This window comes from Oryx dammah, unplaced genomic scaffold (genome assembly GCF_014754425.2).
Source record: "Oryx dammah isolate SB20612 unplaced genomic scaffold, SCBI_Odam_1.1 HiC_scaffold_18, whole genome shotgun sequence".
NCBI classification, from domain to species: domain Eukaryota; kingdom Metazoa; phylum Chordata; class Mammalia; order Artiodactyla; family Bovidae; genus Oryx; species Oryx dammah.
This window is the reverse complement of record NW_024070202.1, coordinates 72,322,086-72,348,800: the sequence shown is the minus strand read 5'-3', so window position 1 is coordinate 72,348,800 and position 26,715 is coordinate 72,322,086. Positions and strand designations below refer to the sequence as shown.

The 26,715-nt window shown below is 39.4% G+C and overlaps 1 protein-coding gene across 3 annotated transcripts; it reads left to right on the top strand.

Annotated features, from left to right (window-relative positions):
- Window positions 1–1,338: 1,338 nt before the first annotated feature.
- FAM221A (family with sequence similarity 221 member A) lies at window positions 1,339–26,715 on the top strand. 3 transcript variants are annotated; one of them, XM_040259772.1, is made up of 7 exons: window positions 1,339–1,462; window positions 3,811–3,984; window positions 8,784–8,974; window positions 12,152–12,358; window positions 17,565–17,669; window positions 20,282–20,361; window positions 26,614–26,715. In XM_040259772.1, the coding sequence occupies exons 1-7, from the start codon at window positions 1,398–1,400 to the stop codon at window positions 26,680–26,682; spliced, it is 891 nt and encodes a 296-aa protein (XP_040115706.1). In that variant the 5' UTR covers window positions 1,339–1,397; the 3' UTR covers window positions 26,683–26,715. The 3 variants fall into 3 exon arrangements, with proteins under 3 accessions (XP_040115706.1, XP_040115705.1, XP_040115707.1); XM_040259771.1 differs by having other exon boundaries at window positions 1,340–1,462; window positions 20,279–20,361; XM_040259773.1 differs by having other exon boundaries at window positions 1,351–1,462; window positions 8,784–8,920; window positions 20,279–20,361.

The window sequence follows — 26,715 nt, the reverse complement described above, 5'->3', positions numbered from 1 at the left end:
AGCTATGGGGAAAATGTCTTGAGCAAATGCCAGCAATCACTTACCCCAATAATTCTTCAGAGTAACAAATACAAAAACTTTATGTTTAATTAAGCCTTTGTTAGATTATTCTGTTATTTTCAGAAAAAAACTTATATTAACTTATACATCACTGCAAAATGCTGATATTTCCGATCTCATTTTATGAGAACTAAATATGTAAAATGTCTAATACTTGCCAAGGCAAGCTTCTCTCTTTCATGTCCCTCTGTCCATCTTATTTCCTGGATCAATTTAGATACCTTTGGGGATAAATTATAGTTCAATTATACTTAAATAAATTAAAGCAGAGGTCAAAACCATATATAACATTCTAATTAGCAAAGGTGTCAGTTTTCTCCAAGGATAGGATAATATTTTGCATTTTGTTCTGTAGTTTTGTCATTTCTAATATTTTTGTTGACTTCTTTGATCAGAGAGTTTACTGCTCCAGCAGCTTCCTGTAAGAGTTCACAACGCGGAAGACCTGGGCTCGATCCCTGGGTTGGAAAGATCCCCTGGAGAAGGGAAAGGCTACCCACACCAGTCTTCTGGCCTGGAGAATTCCATGGGCTCGCAAAGAGTCGGACAAGACAGAGCGACTTTCACTTTCACTTTCAACCTGATCTCTAGGGAGCCTCAGTTTGATTCCTGAATAATAATGGGTTTCCTACCTCTTTTCCAGGTAACTAAACCAAATTCTGGACATATTACCAATCGCCGGTAATTCAACTTTAAAATGGATTTTGCGGAGAATATTTCCAAAGGTTTTCGGTTTTGTTTTAATCCTAACTAGTTTCTCCTGTTACCCCTTAAATCTGCTACTCACTTTTTTTTGAAGAAAATGTTCCTATAGTGACACTCAAACAGAACACAGACACTCAAGACTATCTGATTTACTACGTCACAGTGTTTTTAATGCCAAATCTGAAAACACAGCTGGGAATTATAGCGATTAGAGCTCTCAAACTATCCAAAACCTTCTCAGAACCAGTGAAAAGTGCTGCACAAAGAAATACGCCCATTCTGTGCATCCATTACATGCAAGACACTGCACTCCATCGTCACTCATTATTTTATTTACTACAAGGAGACCTGTCAGACCAGGAAGAAGGAGACGGGCGAGGTTTGCGGAGTGCGGTAAACAGCATCCCTACAGCAGCAGGGTTCAGCGTGAAGAGTGAGTTTCTAGTGCCGGGAGTGGCCAGCCAGGTGAAAGCGCGAGCTCTGCGCAGTCACCGCGGCAGTCCTGCCGGGCCAATAGCGGAGCGGGCGAGAGGGGGCGCGGCCGGCCTGGGCGGGGCAGGTTTTGGTTGCTCCGGGCTCGGCTCACGTGCGCAGAGCGGCTGGAGCCGGCGCCTCCCGGTTCCCCGCACGCCATGGAACGGCTGACGTTACCTCCTGGCGGCGCGGCGGCAGTGGACGAGTACTTGGAGTACCGGAGGTGAGGCAGCGCCTCTGCGGAGCCAGGAGGCCGGTCCGACCCCCTTCGCGGGAAGAGTGCTGGAGGCGCGGGCAGGGGACCGGCGCTGGGTGGCCTTGGCTCCCGGAATCCCGTTCCCGGGCTGGTGGAGGTGGCTTACTTTGATTGCAGGTTTCTTATTTCTAGTATTGTGATGACACGCAGTTCTATTCTAATAAGTCTCTTCCGAGGCCATTTAAAAGATCTCTGGCTCTGATCCCTTTGAGAAAGGATTATTAACTCCAGATTTATGCAAAGGTCCATTGTTCTTAACTGCCGTTGTAGATCACACGTTGAGTACACCTGGCCTGTAAAAGCAGACATTAGGTTTGCATGTTCACTTTGTAATAGGGTGGGACGTGAACTTCCAAACGTGCCCCGGACCACGAGGTGCTGGTTTTAGGAGAGACTTTGACTGGTTCTAGAGAAACTCTTATCCGGAGACTGGAAGCGCAGCCGCCCCTAGGGCTTTTGGTAGTGACTCACTGCCTGGGGCCCTGACAAAAGCTGGTGTACCTGCAAGAATGTGTTCTTTTTTTTTTTAAGGTCTCCCAAGAAAGATTTTTGACAGTTGGGAAACTGAATGAGAGGCAGGTGTGTGTGTGTGTGTGTGTGTAAAGGGGAAGTCAGACGATCACTGCCTCAGTGGGAAGCAGGTGCAGCCTGAAACCTGAGCCACAGGGGTTGCTCCATCTAAAGGTGGTCCCGCCAAATCCCTTGGGTAAAGGGGTTGCTGTTTGACTGCTCTTCCCTTGGACTGTCTAGGTGGTATACTTCTGAGTGACGTCTAGAAATATCTAGTAATTCTGAGCCAGAAAAAGTGAGGATGAGAAGCTTGATGGGTCAGGTCCCATTCCGGGTTAGGTTCACGTAAGGCCAGCAGTCCGGAACAGCTTCTACCCAGACCTTACTTAGGGCAGAGCTGCTCCTTTCGCCTCCAGTTCCCTAGGAGCACTATGCTGGGTCCTGATGTTGACTGGACACCTTAGATTCCTAGATGTTTAGGTATGTGGAATGTGGGCCTTCAATTGTAGTCTCATGCCTGGCCTATGAAATGTTAGGGCCTGGGGCGAAATTATTTTCCAAACATAAACTACTTGAAATAGTTCTCTGTAGAAGTTAGAGCCTTGCTGCTCATAGTGTAGCCATCATGGACCAGCAGTGTAACCGTCGTTGGGGAGCATTGCCAGGCCCATTGAGACATATTAACCTGAATCTGCATTTGAACTAGATCTCCTGGGGATTCTGTAAATAAAGTTTGGGCAACACTGGTTTAGAACTATATATAATTTATCTCTTTCTTTAAAAGTCTGCATTGATCTTAAGGTCTTTTCAGTAGCTGTTGATATACTTCTTGGTAGCTATAAAAAGATGAAATAGCCCAAAACTTAGCTCAGAATAAAATGCCCTTAGTTTTATTATTTATTTATTATTATGTACCTTAATTATTTAAGGAAGACAGTTGTGATGATTTTATAGCTTCTGAATTGGTTTTTATTTTATCTACCATAGCTAAAGCCTTGAAAATATGAAAAAAGGCACTGACTGCACTAAAAATTATGTAACATTCTGCAAATAACACTTTCCATGACTTTTAAAGGGAGTATGTTCAGTGAGAAATTTCTTCAGTTTTGACCACATGCTTTTGGTTGTGCTTCCTTTTTTCCAAGGGGGACAATTCTTAATTTCCTAAGAAATTAAGAAATAGCAGTAGCTTAATTTTTCCCATAAACATTTGAGGTCTTACTTCCAGAATTAGAAAATGATATGCCTGATTACTCAAGGCATATGTTAGATATGAAGTGGTGCAGATCTAAGGGTGTTTGTGGGTTCTATCTTAGTTTAAACTTCTGGCCAGGGTTTGGAGTCAGGTATGGACATTAATCATGTTGTCTTCAGCATGGATGATTTTTGTACTATTTTGTTTTGGGGGCAAAGTACATTTGAAGGAGGAAAATATTAGAATTTTTAGCAGTTTAGTCTCCAACTTTAATGTGAAAAATGAGCATGTTTACTTCAGAATCAAAGGAGAAATTGAGATGAATATGTGGTAATTCTCCAGTGATAAACCTGGATCTGTGAAGTCAGATGTTACGAATTCATTGACTTTATTATTTATAATCCTTTTTCATATGGGAAGCAAAAGCTTTATTACTATTGTGTGTAATTTTGCTGTTAACATGAGCCTAATGTGACAAAATAAAGCCAAAGCAGCAGTCTTTCTTCTGACTATACATTTGACTATACAAGTATAGCTTAATTTTAGAATTTATTATTTTTAACCCAGAAAAGAAATACACATGGCTTAAGAGAAGTATCTTTTGTTGTAGAATTGTTGGTGAGGATGATGGAGGGAAACTTTTTACTCCTGAGGAATATGAAGAATACAAAAGAAAAGTCTTACCTATGCGTTTACAGAACAGATTGTATGTGAGTTGGCGATCACCCACGGGAATGGATTGTAAACTTGTGGGTCCAGAGACACTGTGTTTTTGTACACATAGGTAAGTTATTTTATTGCTAAGTTTTCTGGTGATTAGGAAATATAAAACTGTAGCAGGGCATATCTTCCTTCTATAAATAACATTATTGATGATAATTGAGAAACATTTGAAAACAGGTATTTTTATAATATGGCAGAAATTATCTAAGATTTTGGGGGCTATATTTTACATTTTTTCTGTTGTATCTTGTTAGAACTCATTATGGAGTCCCATCACCATTAAGCATCTTACCTCTTAGCATTGATAATAAAGATATTGGTGCCTGCAGGCTTTGCTGGGGGTTTTTCGGTTTGACAGGGGAGCACATTCACTATGCCTCTCCCACCACTGGACAAGGTAGTAGAGAATGAGTCATCAGATTGCAGAGCTGATTTTATTTTGTTAATTTATTTTTGTCAAATGTGTTTTAAAATTCGTTTTTATTGGAGTACAGTTGCTTTACAATATTGTGTTAGTTTCTGAAAAGTGGTAGTCACTCTGTCGTGTCCGACTCTTTGCAACCCCATGGACTGTGTAGCCCATCAGATTCCTCTGTCCATGGAATTCTCCAGGTGAGAATACTGGAGTGGGTTGCCATTCACTTCTTCAGGGGACCTTCCCAACCCAGGGCTCGAACCCAGGTCGCCTGCTTTGTAGGCGGATTCGTTACTGTCTGAGCCACCAGTGAAGCCCATTTTAGTTTCTGCTGTATAACAAAGTGAATCAGGATATATGTATATCCTCTCTTTTTTTGGATTTCCTTCCCATTTATGTCATTGTAGAGTACTGAGTCAGAGAAGGCAATGGCACCCCACCCCAGTACTCTTGCCTGGAAAATCCCATGGGTGGAGGAGCCTGGTAGTCTGCAGTCCATGGGGCCACAAAGAGTGGACAAGATTGAGCGACTTCACTTTGACTTTTCCCTTTCATGCATTGGAGAAGGAAATGGCAACCCACTCCAGTGTTCTTGCCTGGAGAGTCCCAGGGACAGGGGAACCTGGTGGTCTGCTGTCTATGTGGTCGCGCAGAGTCAGACCCGACTGAAGCGACTTAGCAGCAGCAACAGCAGCAGAGTACTGAGTAGCATTCCCTAAACTGATTTTAAAGTGGCTTGAGCTGATCCACACTAAAAAGTTTACCAATCTACAAATAGAAGCATTTTTCCTCACATTTACTAGTCTCTTTTTATATGTTAAGAAATGTTTTATATGAATTCCTTTCTCTTTTATTTATACACACACACACACACACACACACAGAGGACCCACAGTGGATACCAAAATCTGGGGATGCTTGTGCCCCATAGCTGGGTCCTCCTGTTTGCAGATGTGGATTCAGCCAACCTTGGATCATAAACATGATCCTTGGAACATGATATGTGGTTAGTTTAAGCACAGATATGGAACCCATAAACACTGAGGGCCTACTGTGTATTTATTGAAAAAAAATCTACACTTTAAACCCATATTGTTCAGGGTCAACGTTGTGTGTGTGTGTGTGTATTGTATGTGTATGTATATACCTTTCTTTAAACAAAAATACAAGCATACAAGAAAAGGAAATACATGAGGCTGCAGCCATTGATGTGTGTTACCTGCACTTGAGATTTGCATTTGGCTGTGTTTGTCATTTTCTACTTTAAATTTTATCACTGCTACAGATCGTAGTTGTAAAGCTCAAAAGGACAAAGCTGCTTCTTGGAAAAATTACAGAAACTATTACGCGGTTTTAGGTAAAAACTTTAGCTTTCTATTCCAGAGGAGCCATGGGAGAGCCTTCCTGTCCTGATCATTTCTGGGGCTCTTTCCTGACATAGTCTTTGTGCAGTTGCTGTTTACACACTTAAGATTTGCCAGAGGTTCTTAGGCAGTTGCTAGGATGAGTAATGTTGTGTGTAGATTGACTTGAAATTTATTTAGCAACCCCAACTAAAAACACTGGAGGAACAGAGGATGAGGGTTATGTTGATATTGTTCAGAATTGAAGAGAGCTTTGGTAAACTTCCATTGAAGTGAAAGTGGTAAAGAATCCACCTGCAATGCAGGAGACCCGGGTTTGATCCCTGTGTTGGGAAAATCCCCTGGAAAAGGGAATGGCTACCCACTCCAGTATTCTTGCCTGGAGAGTTCCATGGGCAGAACAGCCTGGTGGGCTAGAGTCCATGGGGTCGCAAAAAGTTGGACATAACTGAGAGACTGACACTTCCAATGTTTTCTGGTAAACTTATGTTAGTTTTATCATTTATCCTTATATACGTTTAGCGCCAGTCTCATATCTGTGTATAATGGTACAGCATAGAATTGACCCTCAAAATTGACCAACCCCACTTGGATGGAAAAAGTTCTTTTCTTTAGTACCAGTTGCTCAGTGAGATCTCTGTCTAAATTAATTTTTCTCTTTTATAAAAGTGAAACTTGGAAGGTGGGAGGGAGGTTCAAGTGGAAGGGGACATATGAATACATATGGTTGATTCATGCTTATATATGGCAGAAACCAGCATAGTATTATAAAGCAATTATCCTCCAATTAAAAATAAATATTTTTTTAAAAATAGAAAAGTGAAAACATTGGAAACATTGAAATGAAGAATATAAACAAATGTAGAAAAAAGACACCATCTAAAGCCAGATGCTGTTAAGAAGTTTTAACATGTGTATGTACTTTTTTTATTTACATAATTCAATTCAGTTTAGTTCAGTTCAGTCACTCAGTTGTGTCTGACTCTTTGCAACCCCATTGACTGCAGCACACCAGGCCTCCCTGTCCATCGCCAACTCCCAGAGTCTACTCAAACTCATGTCCACTGAGTCGGTGATGCCATCCAACCATCTCATCCTTTGTCATCCCCTTCTCTTCCCGCCTTCAGTCTTTCCCAGTATCAGGGTCTTTTCAAATGAGTCAGTTCTTTGCATCAGGTGGCCAAAGTATTGGAGTTTCAGCTTCTGCATCAGTCCTTCCAATGAATATTCAGGACTGATTTCCTTTAGGATGGACTGGTTGGATCTCCTTGCAGTCCAAGGGACTCTCAAGAGTCTTCTCCAACACCACGGTTCAAAAGCATCAATTCATCTGTGCTCAGCTTTCTTTATAGTCCAACTCTCACATCCATACATGACTACTGGAAAAACCATAGCTTTGACTAGACGGACATTTGTTGGCAAAGTAATGTCTCTGCTTTTTAATATGCTGTCTAGGTTGGCATTAACTTTTCTTGCAAGGAGCAAGTGTCTTTTAATTTCATGGCTGCAGTCACCATCTGCAGTGATTTTGGAGCCCAAGAAAATAAAGTCTGTCACTGTTTCCCCATCTATTTGCCATGAAGTGATAAGACCAGATGCCATGATCTTAGTTTTCTGGATGTTGAGTTTGAAGCCAACTTTTTCACTCTCCTCTTTTACTTTCATCAAGAGGCTCTTTAGTTTTTCTTTCCTTTCTGTCATAAGGGTGGTGTCATCTGCATATCTGAGGTTGTTGATATTTCTCCCGGCAATCTTGATTCCAGCTTGTGCTTCTTCGAGTCCAGCATTTCGCATGATGTACTCTGCATATAAGTTAAATAAGCAGGGTGCCAATATACAGCCTTAGTTGTTAATTATACGTGTGATAAATATTGAACCAGTTTTTCATGACAGAATCACAGAAATGTTTCCACCTTGTTCATAGTAATTGCACACAAGATTTTTAATACCTCCTTGATACTCTGGCTAATCCAGTTGTGTTCACCATGTTTCCCCCAGAGCTCCCACAGAATCTCAGGGGCTCACCAGTTGGAGGGGCAGCTAAAGGGAAGGACAGACTCTACTTATGGCTCTTCCCCTAGTGTTAGCCAATTCTGTGTTATCTATTTTATGTAGTCTTATGGTCTGTAAAAGATTTTATTTGAAGATAAGTTTTCACTGTTAAAGTTAGAAAACTGTTTTCTTGTAATATACTTATCCATTCCTTTATTATTAGTTTGTGTTGTGTACATCACTATTTAAAGTACTGTTGCTAATATTACCCTTATGCACAGAGCTCTTTATATACATGGAATAATTTTCTTAGGGTTTTTTTTTTTCAAAAATGAACTATCTGTCTTAATGGATGGATCTTTTTCTCTTTCTTGAAACCCTATTAAATGGGATTGGTTCTTTTATAACACTCTTTATAGTGTTGTGAAATATGCACAGTTTTTAAAAAAAACTTTGACTCTCTTTGCTAAGTAAAAATGGTATCTTATTGTTATTTTAACTTGTTACCTAGTATAATATTGAGAGTAATAAATTTAATATGATTTTACTGAGTATCATCTAATGAGAAGGAAGCCAGTGGTCTGAGAAAATTACGTACAGCATTTTAGCAAAGAGTTTTGGCTTTTAACAGTGTTTATAATTTATTTTGAAGTTTAAAGTATATTAAAATAAATTATATTAATATGTGTTTATTGAACTTATTTCAATTCTAAATAGCAGACCTGTGAAAATAAATGTAAATAATGCACTTTGATAAAGAGAATTTCATGAGCTTTTCTTCATACTCGTGGGTTGTGTTTCTATATTAAAGAATCTGTAATAGTATTTTAAGAGAATTATATGCTGTATCTTTGTATGTTGCTGTGAAAATTCTCCTTGATTAAAAATCTAGATGGGTGAAGATTTTCTCTGACCAAAGCAACGTAAGTGACAAGTACTGCATTTCAGGGGAGTGTATTTACACCTTACTAACAAGAACAATGAACAAAAAATAAAAATGAGAATCATTTTGCCTGTAAAAGAATACCAGTTGTAATTTCTGACAGTATCTGCATTGTGCTATTATTTCATCCCTTTCATTTCTTTTAGGTATAAGCAACATAAAACTGACTTTGAAACGATTCCTCCGCAGCGCCCCATCAGTCTGCCTTGCCAAGTGAGGGGCTGCCCTTGCAGGGCTTACCTCTATGTGCCTCTGAACGGCACACAGCCCATTCGCTGCAGATGTAAGCACTTTGCTGATCAACACAGTGCAGCGCCTGGCTTTGTATGCAATGCCTGTGAGTTACATTATGATAAATATATAAACAGAATGCTTTTATCCCCTTACTGAATGTTTGATGTGTCTCTGTGCCAATTTCATTCAGCTACAGTGACATTGGACAACTGGGAATAATTTGATGAACACATACTCTAAAAGTTTGTGGAAAAACTTGGTTGTTCATATGCTTTGTAGTCATCGACCTTAATCTCTAATCTCATGTAATTTGAATAAGGTTAAGTAGTAGTAAAAGATTTTAAAAAATTACTAGATGTGATCTAATTCAAAATTTCAAATTCTGGATGTTCTACGAACTGAATTCCATTTACAGAATAATCATCCTTAAAAAGGATTTTACAGGTCTAAAAATCTTTTATGATTCGCTTGCAGATTATTATGTTACTGCATAAAACATGACTTGATGGGAAAAACAAAATGTAGCTTGATGATTTTAACACTTTGTAGGCAATAGCACCCTTATCTCAACGTGCTTGTGCTGTGCTCAGCCCCTTCAGTCATGTCCGACTCTGCGACACTATGGACTGTAACCTGCCTGGCTTCTCTGTCCATGGCATTCTTCAGGCAAGAATACAGGAGTGGGTTGCCATGCCCTCCTCCAGGGAATCTTCCCAACCCAGGAATCAAACCCCATTTCCTGCCTTAAAGGCAGATTCTTTACCCACTGAATTACTGTATCTCAATACCTGTACCCAAATCCCAGCCACCATTTCATATGCTTTTTCCCTTGATCATCCTTTTAAAAACCCTTTGAAATAGGTAGAATATTTTTAAAGTTAAGTCCAGTATTTTTCTTCAGGAGATAGTTTTCCCAGTTCTCTTTGTAGTATCTTGAATTGAAATCTTATGATTAAGTATGTTATAAAACATTTTTATTGACAATGGCAGACATAAATTGTTTCACTAAGTATGGAACTATTTGAATAAAACTTATTTACTATGTTCCTTGGTTTCTGTACATATTTGTCAAAAGTGTGAATGTTTAAGCATTTTGTTAATGGTATATTCTGGACTCTTTCAATATGGTTTATATTTTTATATATGGTGATTTCATTAAGATATAAGTAACATGCTAAAAAATTCATATATAGTTGAAGGGTACAGTTCAGTGGCTTTTACATTCAAAGTTGTTCACCATCACCACAATAAATTTTAGAATATTTTCATCACCCCCAAAAGAAATTTCCTATCCATTATCAGTCATTCCTTATTCCTCTTACCCCTCAACTCTAGACAGCCAGTAACCTACTTTCTATCTCAATGGATTTACCTGTTCTAAACATTTCGTGTAAGTGGAATCATAGAGTATGTGGTCTTTCCAGACTAGCATCTTTCACTTAGTTTAATGTTTTTATGATTCATCCATGCTGTAGCACACATCAGTACTTCTTTCATTTTTATTGCTAAACAATATTCCATTACATCCTTCCTGTATCTGTGAGTTGGCCTTCCATTATGGCTTTTATGGGGAATTGATGCAGAGACATGTTTCTACATTATTTCTTCACTACTGGGTTGTCCCCCCCACACCTGCTTTTAACTCAGTATTTGAGGAGAGGGCCTTCACTTCCTTCTCCAGTGTTTAGCCCAGTATCCTTTAGTCCTAGTTGGTTTTTCCAGTTTTTTTTTTTTGTTGTTGTTGTTGTTTTTGCATACTCACTTATGCTTTAGCATCTTTTAGAAATAAGAGCAGTGGCTGGAGGAAAGGAGTTCAGGGGTAGAGGTAAGAAGAAGCACTGGCATCAGAGGACAGTATATGAAAGATCCAGAATTGCTGGGAGCCAGCATGAGGAGTCCCGCCCATGGCAAAGGTCATGAGGTTAAGGGGTCCGACGGGCAAAGGCGAGTTGAGCCTTAAGGGAGCCTCGCTGAATTTTTTTGAGCATCTACCCCCAAAACCAGAGTCTGCCTGTCTTATTGTACTGTGCTTTCCACACTTCTGACATAACAGGGGGCTATCCCCGACCACCTTTCTCTGGAAAAAGTTAACTTAGAGCTCCAACTGGTCTCCTGCATATGAAAGGAATGTTTCAGCTCAAATCCCTCTAATGGCTCTCTAACTTGCCTGACAGGTTCCCCCGGACTTTTACAACTTGCGATTGTTTACAGCCCCTCAACTGTGAGAGGCACGCAGCTTAAAACATCTTAAAAATATAGAGCCTTTTCTAAAGAGCTAAAAATTATATTGGTGATGGGTTTCACTGTTGAGTTAATGTTTGCTGCCAGGCCTCCATATTCTTTATCTTTTAGGCACCTGAAGGATATTAATCAATGTAATTGGGGTATAGAAAAAGGAATATAGTAGTTTTGATGTTAACAACACTAGACTTTTGAGTTAATTAATTTTCTCTTTGTTATAAACACTGTACTCTTTGTTATAAATTGTTGTGTCCTTGCTATGTAAGAATGTAACTTTATTTAGTGCTTTCTGAGAGTGGCACCAGACTTTGGAAAGAACAACACTTTTAAGGGCAAATAAGTTTTCTGGTTGACAGACCCTTATCAGAAAAAGGCCATAAAATGTTAATTGGCCTTCTGACCAGAAGATGATGTAAATCACCTAAGACTTGTGTATACAGCTAGGTATGCAGAGAGAAAGTCTGGTCTCGATAAGAGTGAGGGCTGCTGACGCTGCATAATTTTGTATTATCCATTGATCTCTATGTACAACCAAAAGTATAAAAAGCTTTCCTGAACAATAAAGGACAGGCCAGTCACTGGAAAGAGTGGTTTTCCCTGTGTGGTCTTTTCTCCCTCTCCTTTTCAGGCTGAATTCCCATCTGGGGCGTGCAGGCTCACCATGTCTACTTACTTGCCCTGGCTTCTAAGACCCACGTGAGAGGGACCCTCCGCTATTCAAGCGGGCGCCAGTGGCCTACGTAGATGGTGCAAACCTCTTGTCTCGAGGTTTTATTAGCTTTCCACGTAAACCAAGTTATTTAGAATCTTTTCTCCACTAATTTTCCTACTATACTATTCTTTCCTAATCTCTCTACATTTCTAAATAAATAAGTTTTTCCTCGCCTACTCCGTCTCCCCTTCGAATTACTGTGGATCCACCGGGGATGGACCCCGGCACAAAATTCAAGTGATTTAGGCCAAGCTAAGTTAGTATAGAGGGCATATAACTGATTACCCAAATTTGAAAACATTGAACTCCTTTTACATCTTGCTTCAGGTTCTAAGTGTTCGGGATTTCACAGTTGCTTCACTTGTGCTTGTGGTCAGCCTGCATATGCCCATGACACAGTGGTGGAAACTAAGCAAGAAAGACTGGCTCAGGGAAAACCAGTGGGGCAGGATGTTCCTTATGCAGCAATGGGAGGATTAACTGGCTTCAGCTCGCTGGCAGAAGGCTACACACGATTAGATGACAGTGGAATTGGTAAGTGATGATACATGAACTGTAAGCTCGTCATTTTGCTTTTATGTGTGCTAACAATACTGAACCCTTATATTTGTTTTGCACTTTAAGTTCTTCATGTTATTTTCAAAAAAAAAAACTCATTCGATTTTTATTTTTAAAAATATTTTATTGTCATATGCAATGTTTGATTATTAAAGGAAAATTAGAAAACATAAGAGGAACGATCCTTATTCATGGTATTTAGATTATTCCAACTCAAAGCTCCATTGTAATAGTGAAATAATACTTATTTTATTTGATGTGATACAGTTTACCTGTTACCCTAAATTACTGTATGTAAGTTTTACCATTATAACTACCTCATTTTGGAAACATAGGCTTTTGTACATGTGTGTATATATACACATGCATGTTTGTATATGATGTTTCAAGTGCACTGCAAAGGGACTCAGCCATACATATATGTGTATCCATACTCCCCCAAACTCCCCTCCTGTCAAGCCTGCCATATAACATTGAGCAAAGTTCCATGTGCTCTATAGTAGGACCTTGTTGGTTATCCATTTTAAATAGAGCAGTGTGTACATGTCCATCCCAAACTCCCCAACTATCCCTTCCCCACATCTTTCCCGTTTGCAACCATAAGTTTGTTCTCTTGTCTGTGAGTCTCTTTCTGTTTTGTATCTACTGTAAATACTTCTGTTTATGTGGATTTTTAAATAATAAGCGTTTACTTTGTAAAAACAAATTTTTACTTTATAAAAATTATGTAATCATAAGTGAATATTTTCTTGTTATAAAAGATTCGAATAATAGAGATGAAGTACAAATCCCTCCGGAACATTTCTCTTAACCCCAGATTCTTTCATAGAGGGTAATTTGCTGACATCAGTTGATTTTTATTATTCTTTTTAGCATATATTTTTTATAGTTTAGTATTTTTAACTTAAATTTTTTTAAAGCATTATTATACCAGGACATACACATCTCTTGTTTTTTGTAACTGCTTCAGAGTATTCCACATTTTATGTATATATACTGTGCTTAGCTCAGTGGTGTATGACTCTTTGCAACCCTGTGGACTGTAGCCCACCAGGCTCCTCTGTCAGTGGGGATTCTCCAGGCAAGAATTCTGGAGTGGGTTGCCATGCCCTAACCCAGGGATAGAACCTGGGTCTCCCGAATTGCAGGTGGATTCATTACCATCTGAGCCACCAGGGGAAACCCATATATATATATGTATGTATGTCTATATATATATATATATATATACACACACACACATACATATATACATACACACACATATATATTTGTATATGTGTACATCAATTTGTATATGTGTATATATATGTATATACATATATATACACATAGCAGTTTATCTAAACATTTTCCTTGTTCATGGTATTTAGATTAGTTCCATTTTATTTATTTATTCATTTTTGCTTTTGAACTTGCTTCCTTGTGTACTATGTAAATTTGAGTCTAAGGTAGATGGAGAGAAGTAAAATTCTTGGGTTGAAGTGTCTGCATATGTGAAATTTTAATACATTCTACTGAATTGCCCTTCAAAAATGCTGTACTTGTTTATACTTCCTCTAGTGATGTTGTGGTTTACCTATTTCCAAACATTTATACTGATCATTGATGTCATTAACCTTAGTTTCATTGCCAGTTTAATGTGTGAAAATATTGTCATTGTTTCAGTCAGTTGATTTCCCTGGTTATTAGTGAGAGAAGAGTCTCCTTATACTCAGTGGCCATTTTACTTTCTGTGAGTTGTCTGTTCATATGAGTCACTCATTTTTATGCTTTATATTTCCCCATTGATTTATAGGAAGTCTTCTTATATATATATGCTGTGTACTAATCCTTTATATTTATTTTGGATGTATTTTCTTCCAATACATCAATTGTCTTTTGGGATTTTGTTGTGGTTTTACAGTTTTTAAATATTGGAGGCAGGCCTTACCCTACTCTCATTTTATAAATATGCTCTCCTTCACTTTATTTAATTTTTTAAAATTCCATTCCAACTTATTTCATTTTAATTTAATGCTTAATTTTTCTTTTGTTTTTATGTTTAGCCTTCTCTTGTATCTGGAATTTTTTTGTGTGTGAAAGAGTAAGGTGTGTATAATTTCAGTTTTTGTCCAAATTGATGAGAAGTTATCCAAAAACATTTTTTCCCAAATAATTTGAAACTGTATCTTTACTATATTCTATCATACTTATCTTATAGCATTGGCTTATTTATCTATTTTGTGCAAATATTTAATATTTTTAATTATTCTTCATAGTGTGTTTTGATATTTGGTTAAATTCTTTCTGTTTGTGTTCTTTTTTCAAGATTGCCTTGACATATTTATGTATTTTCTTCTCTTGGTTATTTTACAACTAGCTTGTTAAATTCCATAAATAAATTCTTTTCAGTTTTTATGGATACATGATTGTATTAGGCTTATGCGTCTGTTACAGAAAACCCAATTATCAGTGGCAAACAAAAAATGATGGTAGTGATGTTACTGATAATTATGGCTTTGTACTGCCAGGGTTTGGTCCAGCTTCTTTATGTCTATTACCTCATTTAATCCTCATAACTATTCTGAGTGAGGTGCTATTATTAATCCTTTTTACAGACAAGGAACATCAGTGCAGAATAGTAAAACATTTTATTCTGTGTTATTCAGCAACTAAGTGGTAGGGTTGAGCTCAACCCAGAAATTGTTCTGGTCTCATTAGTCTGCCTCATTGTTGTCTGCTGCTGCTGCTGCTGCTGCTGCTAAGTCGCCTCAGTCGTGTCCGACTCTGTGCTACCCCATAGACGGCAGCCCACCAGGCTCCCCCGTCCCTGGGATTCTCCAGGCAAGAACACTGGAGTGGGTTGCCATTTCCCTCTCCAATGCATGAAAGTGAAAAATGAAAGTGAAGTCACTCAGTCGTGTCCAACCCTCAGCGACCCCATGGACTGCAGCCTAACAGGCTCCTCTGTCCATGGGATTTTGCAGGCAAGAGTACTGGAGTGGGGTGCCATTGCCTTCTCATTGCCTTCATTGTTGCCTATTTCTGTGCAATTACTCTGTTGTTTCCATAACTACAGCTTTATAATAAATTATTATGTATGACTTCATTTTATGACTTTAGAATTTTCCTGACCTATTCTTTCCTTTCAGTTTTTTCAGAACTTTGATATTATTTTTTGAAAACATTCTATTATTTTAGTTGAATGTATAGATTAATATAGGAAAGAAATACTGTTTTAAAATATTGAGTCTTCATTTCTTTGTTGTCTTCTGTGTAATTACGTGGAATTCTCAAGTTATCTTCATAAAAGTCCTACACAATTCTTAATTTTATTTCTAGGTATTTCATCATCTTTTGTAGCTATGATACATGAGTTTTTCCCTTCCTTTGTATTTTCTAGCTGATTGTTTATTAAAAGAAAAAGAAATATTTTATGTAGCTTTTGTGACCAGTCATTATTACTTAACCTTAGAATTTTAAATGTAAATCTTTAGTTGATTTTGCAAATATTATTGACCCTTGAACAACAGGGGTTTGAACTATGAGGGTCCACTTATATGTGGATTGTTTTCAATAGTAAACACCACAGTACTGCATGATCTGCAGTTGGTTGAATCTGTGAATGTGGAACTGGAGATACAGAAGACTGACTATAAAGTTATATGCAGATTTTGACTGCATGTAAAGGGTTAATACCCTTAACCCTTGCATAGTTCAAAGGTCAACTGTAATGATATTTTTGCCTCTTCCTTTCCAATATTTATGAGTCTTCTTATTTTTGATTAAACAAAATGGCTGGTACTTTAAGAACACTGCTAAGTAATAGTGGTAGTAGCCAACATCTTTGCCTTTTTGTGACTATTGGTCTTTTATCACTTAAGCATCTTTATAATAGAAAGAAAGGAAACCTCCCCCTTTTGACTTCTGAGGGATGGTGGGTGTAAAGAGAGGTGAGAGTGAGAAGAGGAAACATAAGATGTTTTTGTCTTAATTTTATATGTAGGGAAGCCTGGAGCAGAGAGAAGTCTGCCCTACTAGCCACGTACAGTTCTGGGTAGAGAGAACATCCTGCTGGAATTTGGTTCCTTTGTGAGGCTGAAGGAGGCTGTGATTCCCAGCTCATAGAGGGTGCTTGGAAGGCAGCAGAGCTGTGAGGCAGCAGGCCTGCCATGACATCTGTCATAGCAAAGGGCAAAGGTGACAGCAGAGCAGAGCTCCATGTGGGTCTCCTGAGCTCTGGGGAATTCAGTAGAAAAAGAGGCAGGCATCTGAGAGGTCTGTGAGGCTTCCTGTGCAAGAGTGTGAGGCTACCAGGCCCTGAGAAGCCGGGAGATTAAATTCCAACTTAAGGCCAGCCTTTAGCACCTGAGATCAGTAGTGTACGTAGCAACCAGAGGACACACAGGGACCTGGCTGGACCTGAGCCCTCTTGGCTGAAATTCCCACAGGTCACAAGAGGGAGGAACTGGAAAAGAAGGGAGCAGGAATCTGAAGTCCGGAGCGGTTGTCCTGAACAGCACACTGTTCACTTTATAGGAAAGGATTCAGTTTAAAAAGCAAATGGGACTAAAATTTATTTCCTCCCCTCTACCCGTGGAAGGGGACAGGCATGTGGGGGAAGGGTGACGTTTATGAAGAAGTAGGGCACTTACCACTTCTCTCTGCAGTTTCCTTCCTTTTGGTCCAGAAGTCAGTGTATTCAGCAGGAGGTCTTTGTAGGTTGGGGTTTAGGGTTGTGGATGTTTCCTCGTTGAATAAGTTTCCTTTATTGAATAAGTTTTCTTTATTTTTGCATTCCTTGTCTTTAGATGGTGTCCCAGTGAGGAATGGAGGAAAAATGCGTTTATTCAGCCCTCTTCAACCAGAGGCTTTTTTTTTCCGCTCTGAATATCTCACTTTTTATTATGTTTTTTGACTGTGTTAAGGTTTTATACTTCTTTGCTGACGTATAGTTGTGTTTTTGTATAATTTTTTTTCTGTGTAAAAGATCTCTCAGAAATGCAAAAATACTTTTACCCATTTGACTATGCTTTATATGGCAGATAAAAATCTAAAAAAAAAATTCTTTTTACAGAAAGGATTTTTCTAATGATTCTACTGGGGTTCTAATTAAGGTTCTAATTTATTTCACTTTTGAAATAACTTCCTTGTATCCTAACAGAGATTTAATTTTCATTCTTCACGTTTTTGTCCTCAGGTGCACCATCAGCTGAATTTTTAGACTCTCCAGTTACGGCCATGGACCACCCATTTCTAAAGGCATTTCAAGCATCATCTAGTTCTTCTCCAGAAATGCTAACAGGTGGTAATGAAATTAAACTGAGAAATATTTTTGGTTTTAGCTCCAGTACTTTGGCCACCTCATATGAAGAGTTGACTCATTGGAAAAGACTCTGATGCTGGGAGGGATTGGGGGCAGGAGGAGAAGGGGACGACAGAGGATGAGGTGGCTGGATGGCATCACGGACTCGATGGACGTGAATCTGAGTGAACTCTGGGAGATGGTGATGGACAGGGAGGCCTGGCGTGCTGTGATTCATGGGGTCGCAAAGAGTCGGACACAACTGAGCTGAACTGAAACAAGAATGTAAATTGATATATTTTCCAGATTACTGTTTTTCCCCCAATATTACCATAATTTGATTATAATTTTTCTTTCATATTACCCAGGCACTAAGAAAAAACAATGAACTTCATTTTTAACTGTGAAAAACTGCTAAATTATGAAGTGAAGTGAAGCTCAATCGTGACCGACTCTTTGCGACCCCATGGACTATAGCCTACCAGACTTCTCAATCCATGGGATTTTCCAGGCAAGAGTACTGGAGTGGGTTGCCATTCTTTTCTCCAGGGGATCTTCTCGACCCAGGGTTTGAACCCGCGTCTCTTGCATTGTAGGCAGATGTTTTATTCTCTGAGCCACCCAGGAAGAAGATTCTGATAATACTATAGTTTGGAGCTTTAAAACCTTACTCTGGTTCATGTAATTGCTTTGATGTCTGAATAAGAACACCCTCTAGTGGTCTAATTGCCTTGATCTTGAAACTTTAGGTTCTCCCAAGTAAGATGTAATACAGTGATAATCATAGGTTAGCAAGGTTTTATCATTCATAAGTTACACATAAAAATGAATGGAATTTATTTTTAAGCACTTTATTGCATTTTCCTTATTGTAAATAAGAATAAAAACAACGAAAGACTATATGATTTATGAGGTACTTACAACCCACTCCAGTATTCTTGCCTGGAGAATCCCATGGACAGAGAAGCCTGGTGGGCTACAGTCCACAGGGTCGCAAAGAGTCGGACACGACTAAGCGAGTTAACTAACTAACTACTATTTAAAAATATTTTTAAGTAAGAATTTTCCTTTTATTTTCATACAGCCTTTCCAGGTACCCTGAGCTTTTCCATAAAGAATTTTAAGGCTGCTTACAAAACAACACACAATGACGAAATTATAAAATGTAGACAGAAGTAAGAAATTAAAACCAAACCAAAAGGACATAATTGTGTCATTTTGTTTTGTTGTTTTTAGTTAAGGTATAGTCAGTTGGAGATAGTTAAAAAATTATTTCAGTTTTGAAAAATTTGAAAGCAGATATTAGCATCACTTATGGTTGCCTATGCAAACTGTCTTAGTCCATTCAGGTGGCTGTAACAAAATGCCATAGATTTGGGTGGCTTATAAACAACAAAAAGTTACTTCTCAGTTCTGGAGGTGGGGAAGTCCAGGTAAGGGTGCCAGCATGGCTGTGTTCTGGGGAAGGGCCTCTTCCTGATCCACATGCATTGCCTTCTTGTGTCCTCACGTGGTAGAAGGGTTGGGAAGTCTCTTTGGTGTCTCTTTTATAAGAACACTAATCCCATTCATGAGGGCTCCACCTTCATAACCTAAGAACCTCCCAAAGGGCCCACTTCCTAAGATCATCACACTGGGCATTAGGATTTCAACATATGCATTTTGGTGGTGGGGGCACACACATTCAGACCGTAGTTACTTCTGTGTATTATCTGTGGCAGGGTTGCATCAATTTTTAGTTACAAAATGTAAAATGTAGTTGAACAAAATTGAGCGCTGATGTGAAATAGCTATATGGTGCTATTTAATAGTGCTTCCCTGGTGGCTCAGATAGTAACGAATTTGCCTGCCATGCAAGAGATCCAGGTTCAGTCCTTGGGTTGAGAAGATCCCCTGGAGAAGTGAATGGCTACCCACTCCAGTATTCTTGCCTGGAGAATTCCATAGACAGAGAAGCCTAACTAGGCTACAGTCCACTTAAATATTTGGAGAATGTTTACCAGTGAACATTACTTTTTTAAAAACACACATATATATTCTTTTTAATATTTGTTTTCCATTATAGTTTCTCACAGGATATTGAAATAGTTCCCTGTGCTATACAGTAGGACCTTGTTTTTTTTCATCTGAATGTAATAAATTTGTGTCTAACAACCCCAAACTCGCAGTCAATCCTGTCCCTCCCCCCAACCCCCTAACATTACTTTTGTCTTATGATGCTTTTTGAAAAAGAGGAAATAGGATCAGTGATTCATTTAGATAATTTCTGGTTTGAAAAGTAAAATCACTTGGTAGGAGGAAAGGTTTTTTTTTTTCTGTTTTTTATTTCAGAAGAATTTATAATTATATCAAATGTTACGTATTACAGTTGGCCCTTGAACAGCACAGCAGAATTAGGGGCCCCAACTCCTGTGCAGCTGAAAATCCTCATGAAAGTGTACAGTTGGCCTTCTCTATCTGCAGTTCCTCCACATCTGGGCATACAACCAACCTAGTATCATATAGTACTGTATGTAGTAGGTATTTATTGAAAATAACCCAAGTGGATCTACATAGTTCAAACCCATATTGTTCAAGGGTTTGTACTGAGATTTGATTTTCCTTGTTGGTAGGTACAAGTAGTCAAGTTTCTTCCTTAAGGAAACCGGAAGAGGACGATATGGCTTTCTTTGAAAGACGACACCAGGAGAGGGTAAGTCTGTTGGAAAATCTGCTTACATTAAGCAATTACTTGTAACAGAGACACTGTAGGGCAATTATATATTGATTGTGGATCATCATTAAAATCTTTACTTACAGCTGGTGTTAGGCCTTGAGGCTTATTTAGAATAATTCAGAGAGAAACAGGTCTGCTAAAAATGATATTAATGGCCACATAACCACGATGGTGTGATCAGTCACCTAAAGCCAGACATCCTGGAATGAAAAATCAAGTGGGTCTTACGAAGCATCACTATGAACAAAGCTAGTGGCAGTGATGGAATTCCAGCTGAGCTATTTCAGATACTAAAAGATGATGCTGTGAAAGTGCTGCACTCAGTATGCCAGCAAATTTGGAAAACTCAGCATTAGCCACAGGACTGGAAAATGTCAGTTTTCATTCCAATCCCAAAGAAGGGCAATGCCAAAGAATATTTAAACTACCACACAGTTGCACTCATCTCACAGGCTAGCAAAGTAATGTTCAAAATTTTCCAAGCTAGGCTTCAGCAGTACTTGAACTAACTTTCAGATGTTTAAACTAGATTTAGAAAAGGCAGGAACCAGAGATCAAATTGCCAACATCTGTTGGATCATAGAAAAAGTAGGAGAGTTCCAGAAAAACATCTATTTCTGCTTCATTTGACTGTGTGAATCACAACTGTGGAAAATCCTTAGAGAGAATACCAGACCATCTTACTTGCCTGCTGAGAAATCTGTATGCAAGTCAAGAAGCAACATTAAGAACCAGGCATGGAACAATGGACTGATTCCAAACTGGGAAAGGAGTATGTTAAGGCTGTATGTTGTCATCTTGCTTATTTAACTTATATGCGGAGTACATCACGTGAAATGCCGGACTGGATGAAGCATAAGCTGGAATCAAGATTGCCAGGAGAAATATCAATAACCTCAGATATGCAGATGATAACACCCTTATGGCAGAAAGCAAAGGGGAACTAAAGGGCCTCTTGATGAAAGTGAAAGAGGAGAGTGAAAAAGCTGGCTTAAACCTCAACATTAAAAAAATGAGTTTTTAATTAAGTAGCAAGTATCCTTTTTTATCTGACTTTACATCAGAATCGATTTTGTCCTGACATGGAAGTTTCTAAGGGCTACTTCTAAGTAATAAGAAATATACCAACATGTACAAATAATTCCAATTATTGAAAGACATTCAGCATATATATCTAGACAGCATATTACAAAGCAGAAACATCACTTTGCCAACAAAGGATAGTCTTTAGTCAAAGCTATGGTTTTTCCAGTAGTCACGTATGTATGTGAAAGTTGGACCAGAAAGAAGGCTGAGCACTGAAGAACTGATGCTTTGAACTGTGGTGTTGGAGAGTCCCTTGGACTGAAAGGAGATTAAACCAGTCAATCCTAAAGGAAATCAGTCCTGAATATTCATTGGAAGGACTGATGCTGAAGCTGAAACTCCAATACTTTGGCCACCTGATGCGAAGAACTGACTCATTGGAAAAGACCCTAATGCTGGGAGGGATTGAAGGCAGGAGGAGAAGGGGACGACAGATGATGAGATCATTGGATGGCATCACCGACTTGATGGACTTGAGTTTGAGTAAACTCCAGGAGTTGGTGATGGACAGAGAAGCCTGGTGTGCTGCAGTCCACGGGGTTGGCAATGACTCAGACGACTGAGTGACTGAACTGAACTGAACTGAAATGAGATATCCAGTGAACTAGTGAAGTTGCTCAGTTGTGTCTGACTCTTTGCAACTCCATGGACTGTAGCCTACCAGGCTCCTCTGTTCATGGAATTTTCCGGGCAAGAGTACTGGAGTGGGTTGCCATTTCCTTCTCCAAGGGATCTTCCCAACCCAGCGATTGAACCTGTGTCTCCCGCATTACAGGAGGATGCTTTACCATCTGAGCCACCGGGGATGCCCATATATCTATAATGTATATTATATATTATTAAGATACAATAAATGATATATTTTATATCTTAATATGATATATTGATAATATATGATATTATTATATATTATGATATATTTTATATCTTAATAATATATAATATACACTATATATATACTATATATATGGGCATCTCTGGTGGCTCAGCAATAAAGAATCCACCTGCCAATGCGGGAGACACAGGTTCCATCCCTGGGTTGGGAAGATCCCCGGAAGAAGGAAATGGCAACCCACTCCAGTACTCTGGTCTGGGAAATCATTTGGACGGAGGAGCCTGGCAGGCTACAGTCCATGGGGTCGCAGAGAGTATATACCTTATTGGGCAGCAGAGAAAGTTCTTTTGGAAAACACTGATCTAAGAAAAAGAAGTGTGATAGAATCTCAGGGGGAAAGAGGAAATGGTCAGAGTGAGAATAGGGAGACTATTATTGCAGCATCATCAAGGATTTAAACAAATCAGTGTTCTTGGAAAACACACAGACACAACTGAGCTTTTAGTGTTTCCTCATAAGCTTATGAGGGGCAGGGTTCTAAATTCCTTCTTTCCCTCCTCCAGGAACTTGGGCAGTGTTGACTGCCTTGAAAACATGTGAATAGTATTTGCTTGTGGCAAGGTAAATGGGGGGGTTCTTATCTGTGAATGTTTTAGGGGATATCCCTGGCCCATCCAGACCTAGAATTTATGGATTTATTAGTTGTAGTTTTATTATAACTCTTTAGCCTATGTGATGAATGGAGTGTAAAAACTGAGAAACTCAAACCTAACGACTTTCTCTCAGCTGACCTGTACCATTCACATTACTAGTGCTTGTCTTATACTCCAAAAAACTTAAGACAAGCACCATTGAGGGAAAAGGACAATTAGGAAGCTGAATCTGATGGGTTCAGGGCCGCCTGTAGAAAGCAGTAACATCCAAGTCTGGTTTTGTTTTTTGCTAATTGGTATCATTGGGTGTGGGGAAAAGTTGGTTTTGATAATTGAAGCTTTTGTGGTAAAATAGCTTACTAACTATGTCTATATCTTATTGAAGAGTTGCTTCTTAGCTTATTTTATATATCAGGTCAACTTGTTTTCTTCCATTGTGGATGACCTTTGGTCTCTTTTCCCTATAAAAGGAGAATTGTATTAAGGAAACAATTATTAAAGGTCAACTAGTTGCACAATACTGTGTTAATGCCAGAAAATTTTTTTAAAAGGGAGCAAAAAGAGGTGTTTTGCCATTTGGACACTGTATTCAGTTCAGTTCAGTTCAGTCGCTCAGTCGTGTCTGACTCTTTGCGACCCCATGAATCGCAGCACGCCAGGCCTCCCTTAGGGGGATGTATTTGCTAGGTGGGCTTCCCAGGGAGCTCATTGGTAAAGAATCTGCCTGACAATGCAGAAGGCACAGGAGACCTGGGTTCGGTCCTTGGGTTAAAAAGATCCCCTGGAGAAGGAGATGGCAGCCTGCTCCAGTATTCTTGCCTGGAAACTTCCATGAACAGAGGAGCCTGGCGGGCTACAGTCCACAAGGTCACAAAGATTCGGACACAACTGAGCACACACATACATTTGCTAAGTACTGTTTGAAATGAGCAAACACTGCTTTGGCTTTTGTTTGTATGTTTAGGATCTTTGATCTTTTTGATGTTGTGTAAAAGTGTTAGTCACTCAGTCATGTCTGACTCTGTGTGATCTCATGGATTGTCTCCTCTGACCATGGAATTCTCCAGTCAAAAATACTGAAATGGGTAGCCATTCCATTCTCTGGGAGATCTTCCCAACCCAGGAATCAAACCCAGGTCTCCTGTATTGCAGGCAGACTCTTTACCATCTGAGCCAGCAGGGAAGCCCTTTTTGATGTTACTACAAATCTAACCCTTGACCCTAAATGAGAGGGGTGAGTGAAAGTTGCTCAGTTTTGTCTGACTCTTTGCAACCCCAGGGACACCACAGTCCATGGAATTCTCCAGGCTAGAATACTGGAGTGGGTAGCTTTTCCCTTCTCCTGGGGATTTTCCCACCCCAGGGATCAAAGCCAGGTCTCCCACATTGCAGGCAGATTCTTTACCAGCTGAGCAACAAGGGAAGCCCAGGAATACTGGAGTCGGTTGCTGCTGCTGCTGCTAAATCGCTTCAGTCGTGTCCGACTCTGTGCGACCCCATAGACAGCAGCCCACCAGGCTCTGCCATCCTTGGGATTCTCCAGGCAAGAACACTGGAGTGGGTTGCCATTTCTTTCTCCAACGCATGAAAGTGAAAAGTCAAAGTGAAGTCGCTCAGTCGTGTCCGACTCTTTGAGACCCCATGGACTGCAGCCCACCAGGTTCCTCCATCCACGGGACTTTCCAGGCAAGAATACTGGAGTGGGTTGTAGCCTATCCCTTCTCCAGCAGATCTTCCCTACCCAGAAATCGAACGGGGGTCCCCTGCATTACAGACGGATTCTAGCATTTATTGAGTGCTTACTAAGTACCTAGATTTATATATATATAATCTTATTAAACCTTTGGAACAACCCCTTACATAGTACCTATTACTATGCCTTTTCTAGAAATTACAAAGCTGTTAGCTAAATAACTTGCCTTAGGTGGTTAATCACTACTTAAGGGACTTCCCTATAGCTCTGATGGTAAAGAATCTGCCTGCAGTGCAGAAGACCCAGGTTCAATGTCCGGATCAGGATGGTCCCTTAGAGAAGGAGATGGCAACCCACTCCAATATTCTTGCCTGGAAAATTCCATGGAAAGAAGAGCCTGAGAGGCTACAGTCCACGGGGTCACAAAGAGTTGGACACAATTAAGCGACTAACACACACACAGAGAATTCAAGTACTCTTCTGTCTGATTCTAAGGCTTATAATCTTTGTCTTAGAATGGAGTGTTCTTTGAGGGACCTACGGATGGCCTGTTGACAGACTACTGGTACAGAGTATAAGTGTGATATGAGTGTATAATATTTATATTTGGTTGTGCTATGAGACATGCAGGATTTTAGTTCTCTGACCAGGGGTCGAACCTGTCATCTGCAGTGGAAATGTGGAGTCTTAACCACTAGACCACCAGAGAAGTCCTGAGTGTATGTATAAATGAGGTTCCCAACCAACTGAAAGAGGAGAGAGAAAGGGGAAAAAATGGGAAAGAGATTGAGCTGGGAGTCATTCAATTTTATAATTAGGGTGTTATTTGTAAGTTGGTGAGATTGGGTAGACTGATTTTACTAGATCTCTTCTGCCTTCTTGGTATTATTCCTGTCACATTAGAAGATAAGAGGCCCTGCCTCCACCCACCCAGCCCCATAATTTCTCTTCCTTCTCCTTCAGGGCCAAGGCAGTGGTGCTGCCTGTGGGAATTGGTGTATGTGAGCATGAGTAGCAGTAAGAAGAAGATGTGTTTTGTGTTCTTTGGAGTCTTTCCCCCGCCCCCCCAGAAAAGACTTCGTGTGTTTCTAAAAGATCAGAAGGCTGCTTCTTAGGGTATGCAAGCTTCTTCTTTGTTTCAGTTACAGTGGAGAAAGACAACCTTCTGGAAGGTAACTGTTGCAATGCAGAAATCAGAATTTTAGGAAACTGTCCTTTAAGCAGTATGTGTTCCAGGGGTAATCGAACTGGATTAGGTGTTTCCTGTAATGATGTAGGGAATGTGCACAGGCTGGATCTAAGGTTAGGCATTCAAGCTTTTTTTTTTTTCTTTTTTAATTTTAGAGGCAATTAAAAATAATCATTTCTCCAAATCAATATTCATATATGTTACGTTGCTAAAATGCTTTGGTAAAGTTGAAATCAAACCATACTTGATTATGTTTGTAATTAGAAAATCTTGTCAGTCTTTGACAATGCTTCACCCACACACAGAGCCCTTGATAGGACCCTCTCTGCAGGGTTCTTGCTTTTTTGCTCATTGTGTGAGTCCTCTGTTCAGTCAACACTCCTCAGGTCTCTCTTGTGTGCTGAGCTCTGTGTGTATGTGTTTATGAGTGTGTATAAGTGAGACTCTCTGCCTCTTCCCCTCCCTCTGGCCCACTCTCTCTGTCTCTAAGGTGTTGCTGAAGTCTGCCTTTGCTCTGAGAGAAAGAGAAGAAAAAGAGGAGCAAGAGGGATTGGGAGCTTGCATACCCAAATAAACCATATTTTAAAAATTCAGTTAGGTCCCTTCAACATCAGGTTGTGGCTTTAGTATTTAGCAGCTTAAGAACTGCTAAATAACTGTGTAAAATGGCTGTGATAAATAAGACATGAATCCAAATGAGGTATGTACCACTTTTTTTTTTCTTTAAGATGTTTTACAAATTATTATATCAACAAATATTTTAAATTTTCAGATAAAAATGGAAAAGGCTGCTAAGCAGAAAGGAAAAGCACCATTGCCATCAACTATGAAACCTTCATGAACGCTACTGGGGAAATTAAAACCAGCATCCAAA

What these genes read in the sequence shown, in the direction of transcription:
- FAM221A (XM_040259771.1), top strand. Translation starts at nt 1,398, where the DNA reads ATGGAACGGCTGACGTTACCTCCTGGCGGCGCGGCGGCAGTGGACGAG. An exon ending in CTGTGTTTTTGTACACATAG is followed by an intron (nt 3,985 to 8,783) that starts GTAAGTTATTTT and finishes CATTTCTTTTAG; the next exon opens with GTATAAGCAACATAAAACTG. An exon ending in TTCTCCAGAAATGCTAACAG is followed by an intron (nt 17,670 to 20,278) that starts GTGGTAATGAAA and finishes TTTCCTTGTTGG; the next exon opens with TAGGTACAAGTAGTCAAGTT.